The sequence below is a fragment of the Pygocentrus nattereri genome, chromosome 25 (assembly GCF_015220715.1).
Source record: "Pygocentrus nattereri isolate fPygNat1 chromosome 25, fPygNat1.pri, whole genome shotgun sequence".
NCBI lineage: Eukaryota > Metazoa > Chordata > Actinopteri > Characiformes > Serrasalmidae > Pygocentrus > Pygocentrus nattereri.
Window position 1 is genome coordinate 26,329,911 of NC_051235.1, and position 13,314 is coordinate 26,343,224.

Sequence of the window (13,314 nt, forward strand, 5' to 3'; positions counted from 1 at the left end):
GGATGGATTTTCATCCTTGTAGGTGAGCAATCAAGTCAACATTATAAAAAAAGTCTTCATATTGTGTTTAAATGCTATTTTTAGACAATTTTTGATGTAAAGAAAGCTGCAGTTGTGTTCGTTTTATCTTGGAACGGCCGTCTTTGTAAAGGGATGTGAATTGTTTTTGCAGCAGGAGGTCCTCACCCCTCCTCTTCCACCCCTCATTGTTCACTAGCAGCTCAACACAGTCACAACATTTCACACACTGAATGCCAAGAGTCTCCTAGTTCATCTGATAACAATGTTACAGGGAGAAGTCCAAGTCATTTTCTATTCCACTGGTGGAATGGCCACTAGGGGGCCTGCAAAAAGAGACTTCATAGTAAATTACAGAACATTATCTGCCAGCCTTCAGTTAATGACGATGAAAACTGCAAGCTTTTACAGCGCTCATGTGTGGACAAATAATGCAGAACAAGCAACATTGGCAAATAGCTGTTCTCAGATAGAGCCTGGAGGAGAGGAATGTGTGCAGTGGTCAGGAATGGTGTTCCTTTTTCATATCTGAGTTGTACAAAACAGGAGTAAATCATGACACTGTGTATTTATCTGACTCCAGTCTGTCGTTCAGCGAGGCCTACGTTACACGGCCCTGGTTGAAGCAATCTGCTGGCGTGAAGCATCTGGACTCGGGACAAGCCAATGATTCATCTCCCCTGGTGGCCAGATAAGAGCGGGCCAAAGACACACATGCTGTTTGTTTGTGCTGTAATTCTATTACGGATTAGATTGGAGATGAAATAAAGCGAAACGCAGCGAGTTCCCGCTAGGCAAGTTTGGTTTAGCAACACAACAAAGGCCCAGCGGTGCGCTCACTCGCTGACGGAGGGATTTGCTGTTCCTCTCCCTTCCACTCTTCTGTTTTATTCCTTCATGCGCTGAAAATGAAAATCAGATTGTAACGAGGCGCACCGGCGTTGTGTCAGGAAGTGACGGAGTGAGAGAGAGGGAGTGTGAAAGGGAGTCGGTCTGTTTGAGTGTAATACTGAGACAGCTTGAGAACAGAGAGTGATATTGAGAGAGTCCTCCTGAAAATAGTGGTCTGGGATCTTTTTCAAGCAAACCTCACGAGTTTAAACAGTTGTTCTGCCAACTGGTAAAGATAAAGTGATACAGAAGAGATTTACTTGCAATGAGGAAGTGCGAGCGAGGTGGGGATTGGGGGTTTGGGGGTCGAGAGGCTTTGAACAGTTATTTGGCCAATTGCTGATCGCCAATTCACTCTTCCCTTCAGAGCAAAGCAGCACAGAAGAGACTTATTCGAAAAGAGAATGTGTAGGGGGTGGATGGGGGTTGCAGGGAAGGTTGTTCTGCCTCTTCTCTTACAGGAGCAAACACCCACCCTACAGCAAGGTAGAAGAAATTTTGGGGTGCATCTGGGGTGGCAGTCAGATTTCAAGGAGTGTCCCGGCGGCACCAGCCACCCTTTTAAAACCACGTCATGCATGAGAACCTGCCACACATGTAATAACATCATTGTCTGAGTGTTGGTAACCAGGAAAAACAGGTGGGGCAGTGGTTAATTTGATTAGTTTTTTGATTATGCAGTGGCAGCAGCAGCGTCTGAGTGTGTGGATTGCACAGCGTTGTACAGCAAGAAGCTCAATGGTGGTCAAGCTGGTCCAGAAGGCTGGCGAGTAGTGGGCACCCGATGAGTAAAGTAAAGGAATTATGCTTATTATCTAGCAATTTCCAAAAACCATGGTTGCAGAGATGATATATGGGATTCTGCAGCTGATCCATGTTTCAGAAGACGTGTGAAACTAAATGTAGTCATTTCAGGTCCAGCAGAAAGTGGAAACCTCCGACAGACGCTCTTAGAAAAAAAAAATGCCAGAAATGTTATTTGATTAGATACTATAGAAGAATCACTTTTAATTTCCTAAGAACCTTTCAGTGGATATTTCTGAAGAGAATCGATTGTTGTAATTGCTCTGTGAGTGTTATGAACCTTTTTGAAGTTTAAAGAACCTCCACTTAATGTAAAGGTGCTAGGAAGGACTCTTAAATTGGCACAATTACGTGAATGTTTCTTTACACTCACAAATCTCTTTTCCAAACTTGAATGGTCTTTAGGGCAGCAGTACGCAGGGACCCCCAGAAGGTCCATTTTTTTGCTCCAAGTCAACTCTTAAAGGACAGGGACAGAGTAAAAATGGATCAGCTGTGGGCCCGTTATGAGTTTGAGAACCACTGTTTGTGTTACTCTGTGGCATTGCTCAAAGATGAAGAACCCTCAGTGGCACCTTTGATGATGTATAAGATTCTGCAGTTGATCCACGTTTCAGAAGAACTGTGTGAAACGTGTGTTAATGAGCCCCTCGCCTAAACAGGATAAAAACTGAACTAAATTATTTATAAAAGTTTTTATACTACATATCCGGCTATAGAGATTGTGTTAAAAAACACTCAGACTTTTGCGGTTTTATCAAGTGCACACGGTATAAACTAAAGAGCTCTGTATGTGTCTTTAGAATTTACAACCGTATTGATCTGATTCATTCATTTCTTCAGGCTTCAGGTACAACAGGCCTTCCTTTCTAACAGACAAACAAAGCACATCGCCTGAACAGCTCTCACTGTTTCGTACCACATACTTATCATACTGAAAGTACAGCCTCTGTTTCCATTCTCCATGCTCTGTCACTGTCCCTAGGGTAAGTCCAGCTGGAGAAATCTTTAAATAACTAGACACTCTGAAATCTGTTCACAGCTTTAAGAGGTTCAGGCATGTGTTTGCCGGTCAGACACTTGTTATTGTGTGTGTCCTTTTTTTGACATGTTTTATGGCTGTTTTCTGCACACAGGCTGTCCTTGGAAAAGAGATAATCATCATGCTGTTATATTGTCATTAAAATATCACTCTGATCACAGAAAGGAATTAAATAAATATTCTAATCACTGGGGTTGAATTGGCTCCACAGGCTTTGTTTAAGGCCAGTTTGGCTCCATATGTATGAATTTAACCTGGAGATCTTATGAAAACAAACAGGTGTAAATGTGCATCAAGTTGCATCAGTCTGAAGTTAGCTACTGAATGGATGGATTTTCAGCCATTATTGCTGGAACAGTATCTAAAAATAAACATTTTGCAAATAAATTAGACTTTTTTTATACATCATGTGGGGGTGTGTGGTCCAGAGAATAATCAGTAGCACTAGACAACACAGAGATGTATTAGCTAACTCTGAGAAGTGATATGTTAAATAATAGAACACTTTCTTATCCATTTTAACACTTTTTGTGTCGTATCATTTTCTGTTTTAACACATTCTGTGTTAAGAGGGACACAAAATGTGTTGTCTCCAAATGAACACACTGATGTGTCTAGTTAAAGACAGAATGTGTTGTTTTTTAGCACACTCGGCAGTTTCAGTTTATACTGATGTGAATTTGGTTGGACGTGGATACAAATACACTGAAGTGATTGGTAAGACATAAAAGAGAAAACTCTACTTTTACATTTCTAACCGATACTGTTAAGGTTTAAATGTAAATTTATGAAAAATGAATGTAAAAAAGTATGTTTACTTTTACTAATACTCAAGTAAAGTAATAATCTTCCAAAATAATACTCTCTAGCAAAGTACAGTTACTTAAGTCCTTCAGTTCAGGGCAAAAGAAAAAGTCACCTGTACAACAGTGCAAATTTCTACTAGCACCTCTTTGGGATTCTAGTGGTAAGTTAGTGCTAGGTGAAATATATTTAGCCTGTCTAGATTAAACATGTACATTTGAAGCTTGTACAAGACATTCCATGTATTATTTATGTATGTTACTGAAGTAGAAGTTTTATAGTGACTCTTTCAGTAAACAGTCCTGACATAGAGCTGCTGCTGTTTTCCATTCCTAACAACTGACTGAACCCAGGTTAGTCTACAGCTCATATTGACGTCATATTAATATTTTCTAAATTATTCAACTTGAATTGGAAAACTGAACTGAATCAGATCGGTGTGAAAATTGGGATTTCCTGAAATGAATCATTTCCTAAAAAAGCACAATCCAGTGTCTGTGATGTCAGTGTTTTACAGCTTTATTTAAAACTGGTGGCTTTGCTCTGAAGCAAGTGAGTCTGCCAGAGAGAGAGAGAGAAAAAGAAAGAGAGCGAGAGAGCCAGACCCACAGTTAGTGGACAGAGAGTGATGGCGACAGACAGTGTTGGAATGCACAGCAATTACCCAGACGCCCAACAGTGGACACCTAATGTCCTCTCCTTTCCTCTCTTTAACCCGTGTGGCCCTCATATGGGGCCTCTGAGAGACGGCTCCACTGTCAACCCCAATTCACTCTCACACTCACACACTCACACATACACACATATACACCCACAAACTAATGGCTGAACTCTGATATCAGCGCTACGAGTCCACTGCTGTCCTGTAGTCTCCAGGCCCCCCATTGCGTTTCTTTCAAACAGCTAAATTAGCCAGAACAGCTCCCCAGTACCCCCTCATGCCCCCCTGTGCCCCCCCCCCAACCCCAGAGCTGTCACCCTGCTCCACCGGTGGCGGCACTCGGCAGGAGGGCGGCCATTAGCGTGCAGATTTATAACTGCTGAGGGAGTCCGGTCTGTTTACCCTCCGAACACCTCCATAACCCCACAACATCTCCAGCAGGCCTCTGAGAAAACCCCCAGTGCCAAAGCACCAGCCACTCTCTCTACTACACTCTACTACAGTCCAGACAAAACCACTATGAAAACACCACTGTGCTGAAGCTAGAATGAACATCTATTGTCTGCAAAATACCACTTTCCAGTCAGACTATAGGGTACTTGAGCCATATTTAAAGGGGTATATAAGGCTGGGAACTACACTGTCATCTGAACGCCTGCCATTCCCCCACCAAGGCCCACATGAAACAGGCCTGCCACCGGCTTTGGATTATTATTTATTACATTCCAACTGTTTTTGTCTTACATACCCCTACACCTCTTTAAATATAGCTCATGTACCCCACAGTCAAACCAATATCTTCCTAAATCTGGTCATTTCACGTCCAGCAGTAAGTGGCAACCTGAGACTGACACTTAAAAAAAAAAAAAAGATTCCAGAAATGTTATTTGATGAAATGCCATACAAGAACCACTTTTAATTTCTTAAAAAGCTGGATACTTTGTTATTGAATGATTTTTATAATTGGGCTCTGTGAGTGTTACAAACCTTTTTAAAGTGTAAAGGACCTCCACTTAATCTAAGGATTCTAGAAAGAACTCTTAAATTGGCATAGAACCTTTAAATTATGTGTATCACTTTTCCCAACTTGAACATACTTTACTGAGGGAGCCTCAGATGGACCATTGGTTTGCTTCAACTCAACTCACAAAGCTTAGCGACAGAGTAAAAATGGATTAGCTGTGGGTTCCTTGCAACCAGATTGAGAACCTCTGTTTTAGTGAACCAAAAGTGGTTTGAACCCTTGGCACCTTGGTTGTTCCAGTGATATTAAAAACACATGTTATTAAACATGTATTATGCATTATGAAACTGGATATTGACTTTATTTCAATGATTTGCCTCTAACCAAAATGCTGTTACTGAGAGCATGAAATTCAGTTTCCTTTAATGAGACACATAAGCCTGAAACTGGTGATATCTGTGGTTCGTCTCCTTATACAGTTGTTTTGTCTACTCACAGTTGTTTTGTCCACTTGCAATTATAACCACATATCCATTAATTAGCTTTGCTTGTTGATGGTTTTCCTGCTTGATCGCAGATTTTTACTACTGACACAGGCTGCTGGGACTCTAGATGTTTATTGATAGACATCAATATCGCACCAATATTTTAACTGTTATTTAGTTTATTAATTTTATCTTAACCACAATTGACTTTTTGATTCTTTTTTTTAAATCTGGTAGTAACTTTTATTTTGTAAATAAAATTTACTACACAACGTTTCACAGTATCTTTCCTCATACCACCTCATAAATTTTCACTCACGACTTGGGGTATAAGTACCCCTGCTTGGGGATTGCTACTTTATTGCATAAAGAGCACATAATTCTCAATCGTGTATATGCAACTTGTGTCCTTTGTGGATTTGTGCTGAATGGCAATGGGTGGGGGGTTCAGTCAGGACGAGTGTCACCTTACCGGTTGGAATGGAAGTGCCGTGGATCTTGTCGGCCCATCCAGCGAAATATCGCAGTGTCTTAATTGTTCCCTGAAGGTCCACAAAGAAGGAGGAGAGGAAAGGTTTCCCGCCGTTTAGTGACTCCAGGGTCTGAGGGGAGGAAGGACAGATGAGGAGAGAAAGCAAGGGAGTAAAGGGTGGGATGAAAAATCACACACGGGTATAAAATTTGACTCCCCCAATACTGCATTTAGGAATTATCCAAGCTAAAGTGCACACTTTATACCCGCACCTAGGGGGAAATGTAATACTTATATAGCCAGCATTTCAGAGCAGGCTTTGTTATCTCTGTGTCAGGAAGCCGTGATTTCTTATCAGAGTGGGATTAGCTTGATATAAAGCACAATCGTAGACGTAACATTTCTCCTCTGGAGTGATTCACTCTGACACTTGTTCACATTTGAAGAGGGAAAAAAAGCCATCTAAGGCAAAGATTCAAGCGCAGCGCGAGAGAGATTTATTTAAAATGGCTGCAGGGCTCTCGGGAGAGCGTTACACAAAGAAAGCCGCTGCGTTTTTGTTTTTAAATCTTTTTGCGAACAGGTTTATCCGAGCTGGAAGCCAAAGCAGATGTCTCCTGTGGAAGACAGACGTGGCGAAAAGAATCAGCCATGGCACAATGCCTTTCTTTTAAAAATTTCACTTTGAGTTCGAGGTTGTATGATCGTTATCACCCAAAGGTCACCCGTCCCACCCCGGCCGGTGCCGCCGACAAGGGGTTTGGGACATTTGCAGGACAAATCAAAGTTGTTTCGGAAAACAACAAAGCTCTGAAGCTCCTGCCATGACCAGACGGGCTCTCATTAGACACTTGCTTATTGTTGTGAGTGTCTTTGTCTGCTTTAGGCCTTGGTCTGCTGAATCTGTCTGCTGCTAACTGCTAACCACTGCTGCCTAGAGGGAGAGTAAATCAGCATGAAAGCTCTTATTTCTTCAGTTATGGCATTCAGGTGAGATCTGAGGGATGAATGGCTGTAGAGGAATGGCCTATATCACCTGTCCTTCCAATCAACAGCTTTCCAGTTCATTCTGCAACCAATGATTCAGCAGTGCTTGATCGAAGCACAAGGTATATTGTCACTGTCTTCAGACAAGTTTGTTTTTTTGTTCTATTTTTTCACACCACAATGAATGGAGCAATAGAAATGGTCCAAAAATAGCTTGAAGTAAAATGTTATTACAGTAACCTCTTATAGCTGGATCCTTATTATTATAATTATTAGTATTATTATCTTCATTATTATTGTGTTTTCAATCTTCAGACTCACTATTCAGTAACTACACTCTCAGAAATATAGGTAGTAAACTGTCACTGGGGCAGTACCCCTCTTGTCACTGATGTGGTCCCCTCAAGGGTTCACCTTTAGCCAGGGAACATAACTGAACCATAATCTAGTGAAATTATATGTTCCAAGACGTACTGACTCCACACACCCCGTCTCGCCTCCAGGCTTTTTATTTTATTGTCCTGTTTTAAAACATTAGATTATGAAAAGGTACAAATACCTTCTTTTTTTACCTGAAAAAACTTATATATGATACACAGTGGGACCTTAAACCACTGTTCTACCTTGATGTGTACCTGCACAGGTAGATTATTTATGACAATGTGCTATGTAATTATTATGTAGTTGTATAAGTAAGCAATTGGACCCTTAAGATATAATAATAATAATAATAATGCAGATATTTTGTAATGGTTTCCAATTAATAATGGAATAATAAGCCACAGGATGTGGCATATTTTTTCCCCTAATATCTTCCGTTGGAAATATTAGGTTTTCTTATGACACTCACAGCGAGGTAGAGCCGGTCTCGCTCCACCAGGTCTGCCAGCTTAGAGAGAAGCCTCCCTCTCTCAGAGGAGTCCATCCTCCTCCACTCTGAACCCAGAGAGAAGGCCGAGCGAGCGGCCTGCACTGCCTTATCCACATCAGCCTGGAAGAGAGGGAGAGGAAGAATGGCAGAGAAAAATAGACAGAGGAGGTCAATTCAAGTAGTCTTTATGATCATTCCTCAGTGTAACTTTTATGCAATGGAATGATATGTCATTCTCTCGAAGGAGAGAGAGAGGGCAGAGAGAGTTTTAACACTGAGGTGTAGCGTTCTCCTGTAAACAGGTGTTTGTGCATCTCTGGGGCACATGAAATCCAGTCTTTCCGGACGAGTCTCAGTAGCTCTAACAGTCGCACGTCCAGCAGCCTTCCTTCGCTGCTTCCTTCCTTCATGCTGTTTTAACATACACCCAGCTAGGTGTTGCCAAGCGGATGATATGTTACCATTATCATAAATTACACCATGATGCTCTTTTCTGAGAACTATGATAGTCAGTTCTAGAGCACTGGGCAGTTGGATGCTTAAATATCAGACATTTAGACCAGTTGTAGCATCTTTTTCACCACTGTATTCACCACTGTACTGTTCTCAGCACCATTACAATGATTTGTGACCTATTATATTTACGTCTATTTGATTCGTTGTTAAAATTGAATTTTCCTCATGGAAGCCATCAAAATGTCCCTGTAATGCAATCATGGGAATATTCAGTCCTCCGAAGGAAGGTAAACCTACCTTATCTGCCTCCTGGACGTCACAGATTTTCTCCCCTGTGGCGGGATTGTATGTGGAGAAGGTTTTTCCGCTCACTGAGTCGTACCATTCATTATTAATGAAAATCTGCAGAGGGGGAAGAAAAAAAAGAGACACGAGGTTCAGTTTTTACAGTGGTGGGGCCTCACAGACAAGACAGATTCCTACTCAGGCTCTTCATCCAGCACCGAAACGAACGGGAAAAAGCCAGAACTGAGTCAGAGCTCATAGGCACCAAACACACACAAATCACCAGCTAATGCACAAACGATATGAACTGACTGAAACAGACAATGTAATTTGACTGATGTGTAGTTGAGGATCAGTCATAAAGCTCTCTGGGGATCAATCTGTATGTGTCACAGCTCTAAAGCTGCAGTAAGTGAAGTTATCATGATGAACACTGTCATGCACCAGGATCAGCACTATCACAACTACTTTAAACACTTCATGGTAGCTTTGTAGGGTGAATACTCTGAAAAAAGTGATGCCCTGATTGTAAAAAGGCAATGAATACCCAAATGAGAATGAAGGAACTGTTTATCTAGAGGTTTTTGAATCAATCCGATCCAGGATTTTGTGTAATACATCCTTATAGACAGTGTTCTTCAAGGGTTCTTTAGTAAAGGCAGTGGTAATATATAATTACATACAGAATTACAAAAAATCGGAATCCTTAAATAGTTCACTTTTGTTCGTCTCCACAGTGGAAAACCTGCTCTTTTTATGTTTACACTATGTATGTTTTGGGGATTTGGACGTCTCTGGTGGAAATGTGTAACTGCATGCAACGTCTCCTTCCCCAAGTGGATGAATCTGATGATTGCGAGCACATTGAGAGTATTCAAAGAGAACTTGGTCAAAACTTGGTGAAGGATGTGTCTATCAAGGATGTAAGTGAATTGTCTACTGCCATCATATCTTCATTAGTGTAATGTTTATAATAACGATAATAATTTTGTAATTGAGACAAAAACATAGATTGTTTTTAGTACATAAAGATGCATGACGTCAAAAAAAACTGACATTTAAATGAATATTTTTGCCTTTAATGGGGTGACACGCAGCAGTGCACACACATCATATTTTAAGCTGTTTTTATTCTCCTGACTTCTATTTCTGTCAGCTTTAACAAAAAACATGCACAGTGAAGCTTTAAACATAACCTTATAATGTTTAGTATAAATATAATGTTATAATGTTAGTTTTGATGGTGTCATAGAACCTTTTTTGGTAGTATACAGGGCCATTTTTGCTAAAAGTGTGCGACACTAGTCAACAAATCAGTCACATCAAAAGTTAGTTACCAGTCATTACAAAACCCAGAGCTGGAAACTGGATTGGGATTCATGGTCCTGGTTTGAGGGCCTCTGATTTAGATAGTATTGGGATATAAACAGTGAAGATGAACCTTTTTTTCTTTTTTTACATTCAAAAACAACCAGAGAATGTTTTATTTTCGCTGAATTTTGTTGAATATTACAATAATCAATGCAGTTGAATCACCACCAGACTGAAGCATAATGCTGCATCAAAGCATTTTTACACTACTAGCTTGCACTGCCAGTGTTTGAAGGCTGAGAGAACAGTGAGTGTGTGTGTGTGTGTGTGTGTGTGTGTGTGTGTGTGCGTGTGTGTGTGTGTGTGTGAGGAGGAATCTGTGGGAATGTGCAGTGTGTTTCAGGGCCGTGGTGGATCTGTCTCTGGGGAGTGATCCAGCCACCAGACAAAGGGCAGCAGGAGAGACGAGAGGAGATAAATCCCTATCACACACACACACACACACACACACACACACACACACTGTCTTAAAAACAAATGTCTGGATAAGTGCACACACACACACACACACACACTGTCTCAAAAACAAATGTCTGCATAAGTGCGCACACACACACACACATACACACACACACACGTACATCCTTCATTTATTTAATTTTAAGTTTTCTATCTTTCAGGAGGTGTTTTGGAGTAGATTAGATGTGAGATAATCCACTTGTATAAGGAAGGAGAAAGTCAGGAGGTCCAAAACAGGGCTTTCCAAAACTCACAAAATAATTAAAAGCTACAGAGAAAATGAGACTCCTAACAGTCACCTGGAAGACTTGATACACACCAAAACTGTCCCCTTCAGATAAACAGCTGTTGAAGCTTTGAGAGAGGAGAGAATCAACCTGCTTCAGATCTGAAAACATCCACAGGTCTTTCTGTCCATCCATCCACTGTGAGAAGACAACTCAGTGCTATGGGTCTGAAAGGTTGTGCAGCTGTTCGAGAAGAACCTCACTGAGAAAAGGAGACAGACACATCAAGCAAAGGAGCTGAACAATGGGCTGACCACCACAGAGTCCAGACCTCAACACCACTGAAGAAGAAGCAGAAAAGAAAATGCAACAAACTTCTAAGACTGAACTTTGGAGGTGTGGCTGTAGATTTGGCTGAGAAACTGAAAAGGAGTCTCCTGAAAAGACTGGAGCTGTAATAAAGGTAAGAAGTGGACACACTAACTACTGTAAATAAGTAATATTGTGTTTAGTTGTCGAGGCCTCTATGTAAAATTATTTCATATATATTTCCTGCTTTTTTCCTGATGCTGAAAAATGTATAACTTGTACGTAAAGGCCATTTTAGCTGTAAATTATATAAATGAAGGGTGATCTCTGATTTTGCACAGTACTCTACTGCACAGTACATCTGTACACTCAGGGCTCCTCACACACACACACACACACCCGTGCAGGGGTTTCACAACATCGCTGCTCATTTACGAGATAATAAAACACGTGTGGCTCTGCGCTGGCTCTGGGCTGCATTAAAGGAAGCGGCCCGTTAAACAACCACCTCACACTCAAATGCTGCATTTTTCAGGCTCGATAAAAGGAGAAGAGAAAATACATCGCTGTACAGCAGACTGGAGAACTGGATACATGCTGCTAAAAATCCACACAGCTCTTGTTCTGCAACAAGCGAAACCACACAAAGCTCCTTTTCCAAATCCTCAGATCTCCTGGCAAGTAAGAACTTTTCAAATTAGAGTCTTTTTATTGGTCACATACACTTACATGTACTAGGTGTTTGTCTTCGTGGAACTGGTGCACAGATGGACAATACAGAATAGTAAACATATGAGAGTAAACAGGGTGTAAGTGTTGAACTGAAGGGGATTGTGTTGAAACACAACAGTTCAAAGTGGAAATGTAGAGCCAAAAATATATTTGAGTGAAAATGAAAACATTTCTACATTTGTATAAATTTTTGCTATAAAAGTAAAAAGCAGTCCTGTGGCCACTAAAGTTGAATGTTTCAGCAATAAATTTAAAGCTGTAATTTTATATGTAAACTTTGCAACTGTCAGAATCAGGTGCTGAAAATTAAATTCAGGGTCTAAAACTCAAATTTATGAATGAATTGTAGATTTTTGTGTCACTTTGTACTTAATAAAAAGTAAAAAGTACACTGTAATTACTGCTACTATATAATCAAAAGAAACATACTATAGGAAAAAATGTAATGCATAAAAAAGTTAAAAGGAAAAATATGAAGTTATAATGTTAAGTAAACGCATATAATAGTAATATAATAATAGCACAATGCAAATATTCCGAAATGATACTAATAAGTACTACTTACTACTTACTGTTATTTTTTACAGTCTATTTTCCACCATATGTAATATTTCTCATGAGATGTCATAAGACTGTTCAGTGTATTTCTAGACATTTTACGTGTCTAGAATAAGTGATCTTATTAAGTGAAGTGATCTTTCTGAGCTGTTGGATAAAGTTATAAAATACTCCGTATCAAATATTCTTACAACCAGTTCAAGGGAGTATAGCTGTTGAAATTCTTCAGGTTTTGCTATAACTTTTATACCGATCTGCCACAGATAACATAACATGCAAACAGTGCAAACCAAGCTGACATCATCCTGATTAGCTGGGTGGATGCTTCAGTCACGTTTCAAATGAAAATGAAAACACATCAGTCCTCGCTCTGTCTAGTCTGTTCCATCTGAGCTGAGCTGAGGCAGCAGACATGAAGGATAATGAAGCAGAAGTTCTTATTCAGATTTCCCATTCCACCTTAAAGGGTGCTGCGGTTACATTCAGGTGCCTGTACAAGCGCCCAAATGGAAGTGCTGCTCCATTTAAGGTGGAGCGTAAATGAAAATTTAAACAATAAGCAGGTGAATAAGAAGTTTGCTGACCTGCTGGGCTAGTGTTAGAAAGTAATAGGTTTATTTATATCACAGCTTTCAGAACAGCCTTGAATCTCCAGAAATGAGAACCTTACAGGAGGTGGAAAATACATACTCTACTTTTAATGTAAGTCAATGGAACCAGACTTTTCTCCCCAGTTATTCTGGGCTGTTTCTTTGGGCCTGTTCATCATGAAATTTGCACACACTGTAAAGGACAACGGGTACTTTCAAATTATGTCAAAAACTGAAGAACGAGATACAAGCTTTTGTTCCGACAGCAGCGACATATTTTAATTGCACAGTAAAAATATTTTAGATTTATTTTGCTTGTTAAAATGGT

At 40.3% G+C, this 13,314-nt stretch overlaps 1 protein-coding gene across 1 annotated transcript in view; it reads right to left on the bottom strand.

Moving 5' to 3' along the window:
- The window catches only part of aldh1a2 (aldehyde dehydrogenase 1 family, member A2), a 44,393-nt gene that overhangs the window by 15,743 nt on the left and 15,336 nt on the right, over nt 1-13,314 (bottom strand). Inside the window, exons 2-4 of the mRNA XM_017711647.2 lie at nt 8,753-8,857; nt 7,979-8,119; nt 6,142-6,271 (exon numbers count right to left, since the gene is read on the bottom strand). Coding sequence (XP_017567136.1) covers nt 6,142-6,271; nt 7,979-8,119; nt 8,753-8,857 — 376 coding nt within the window. The remainder of the gene's footprint in view (nt 1-6,141; nt 6,272-7,978; nt 8,120-8,752; nt 8,858-13,314) is intronic.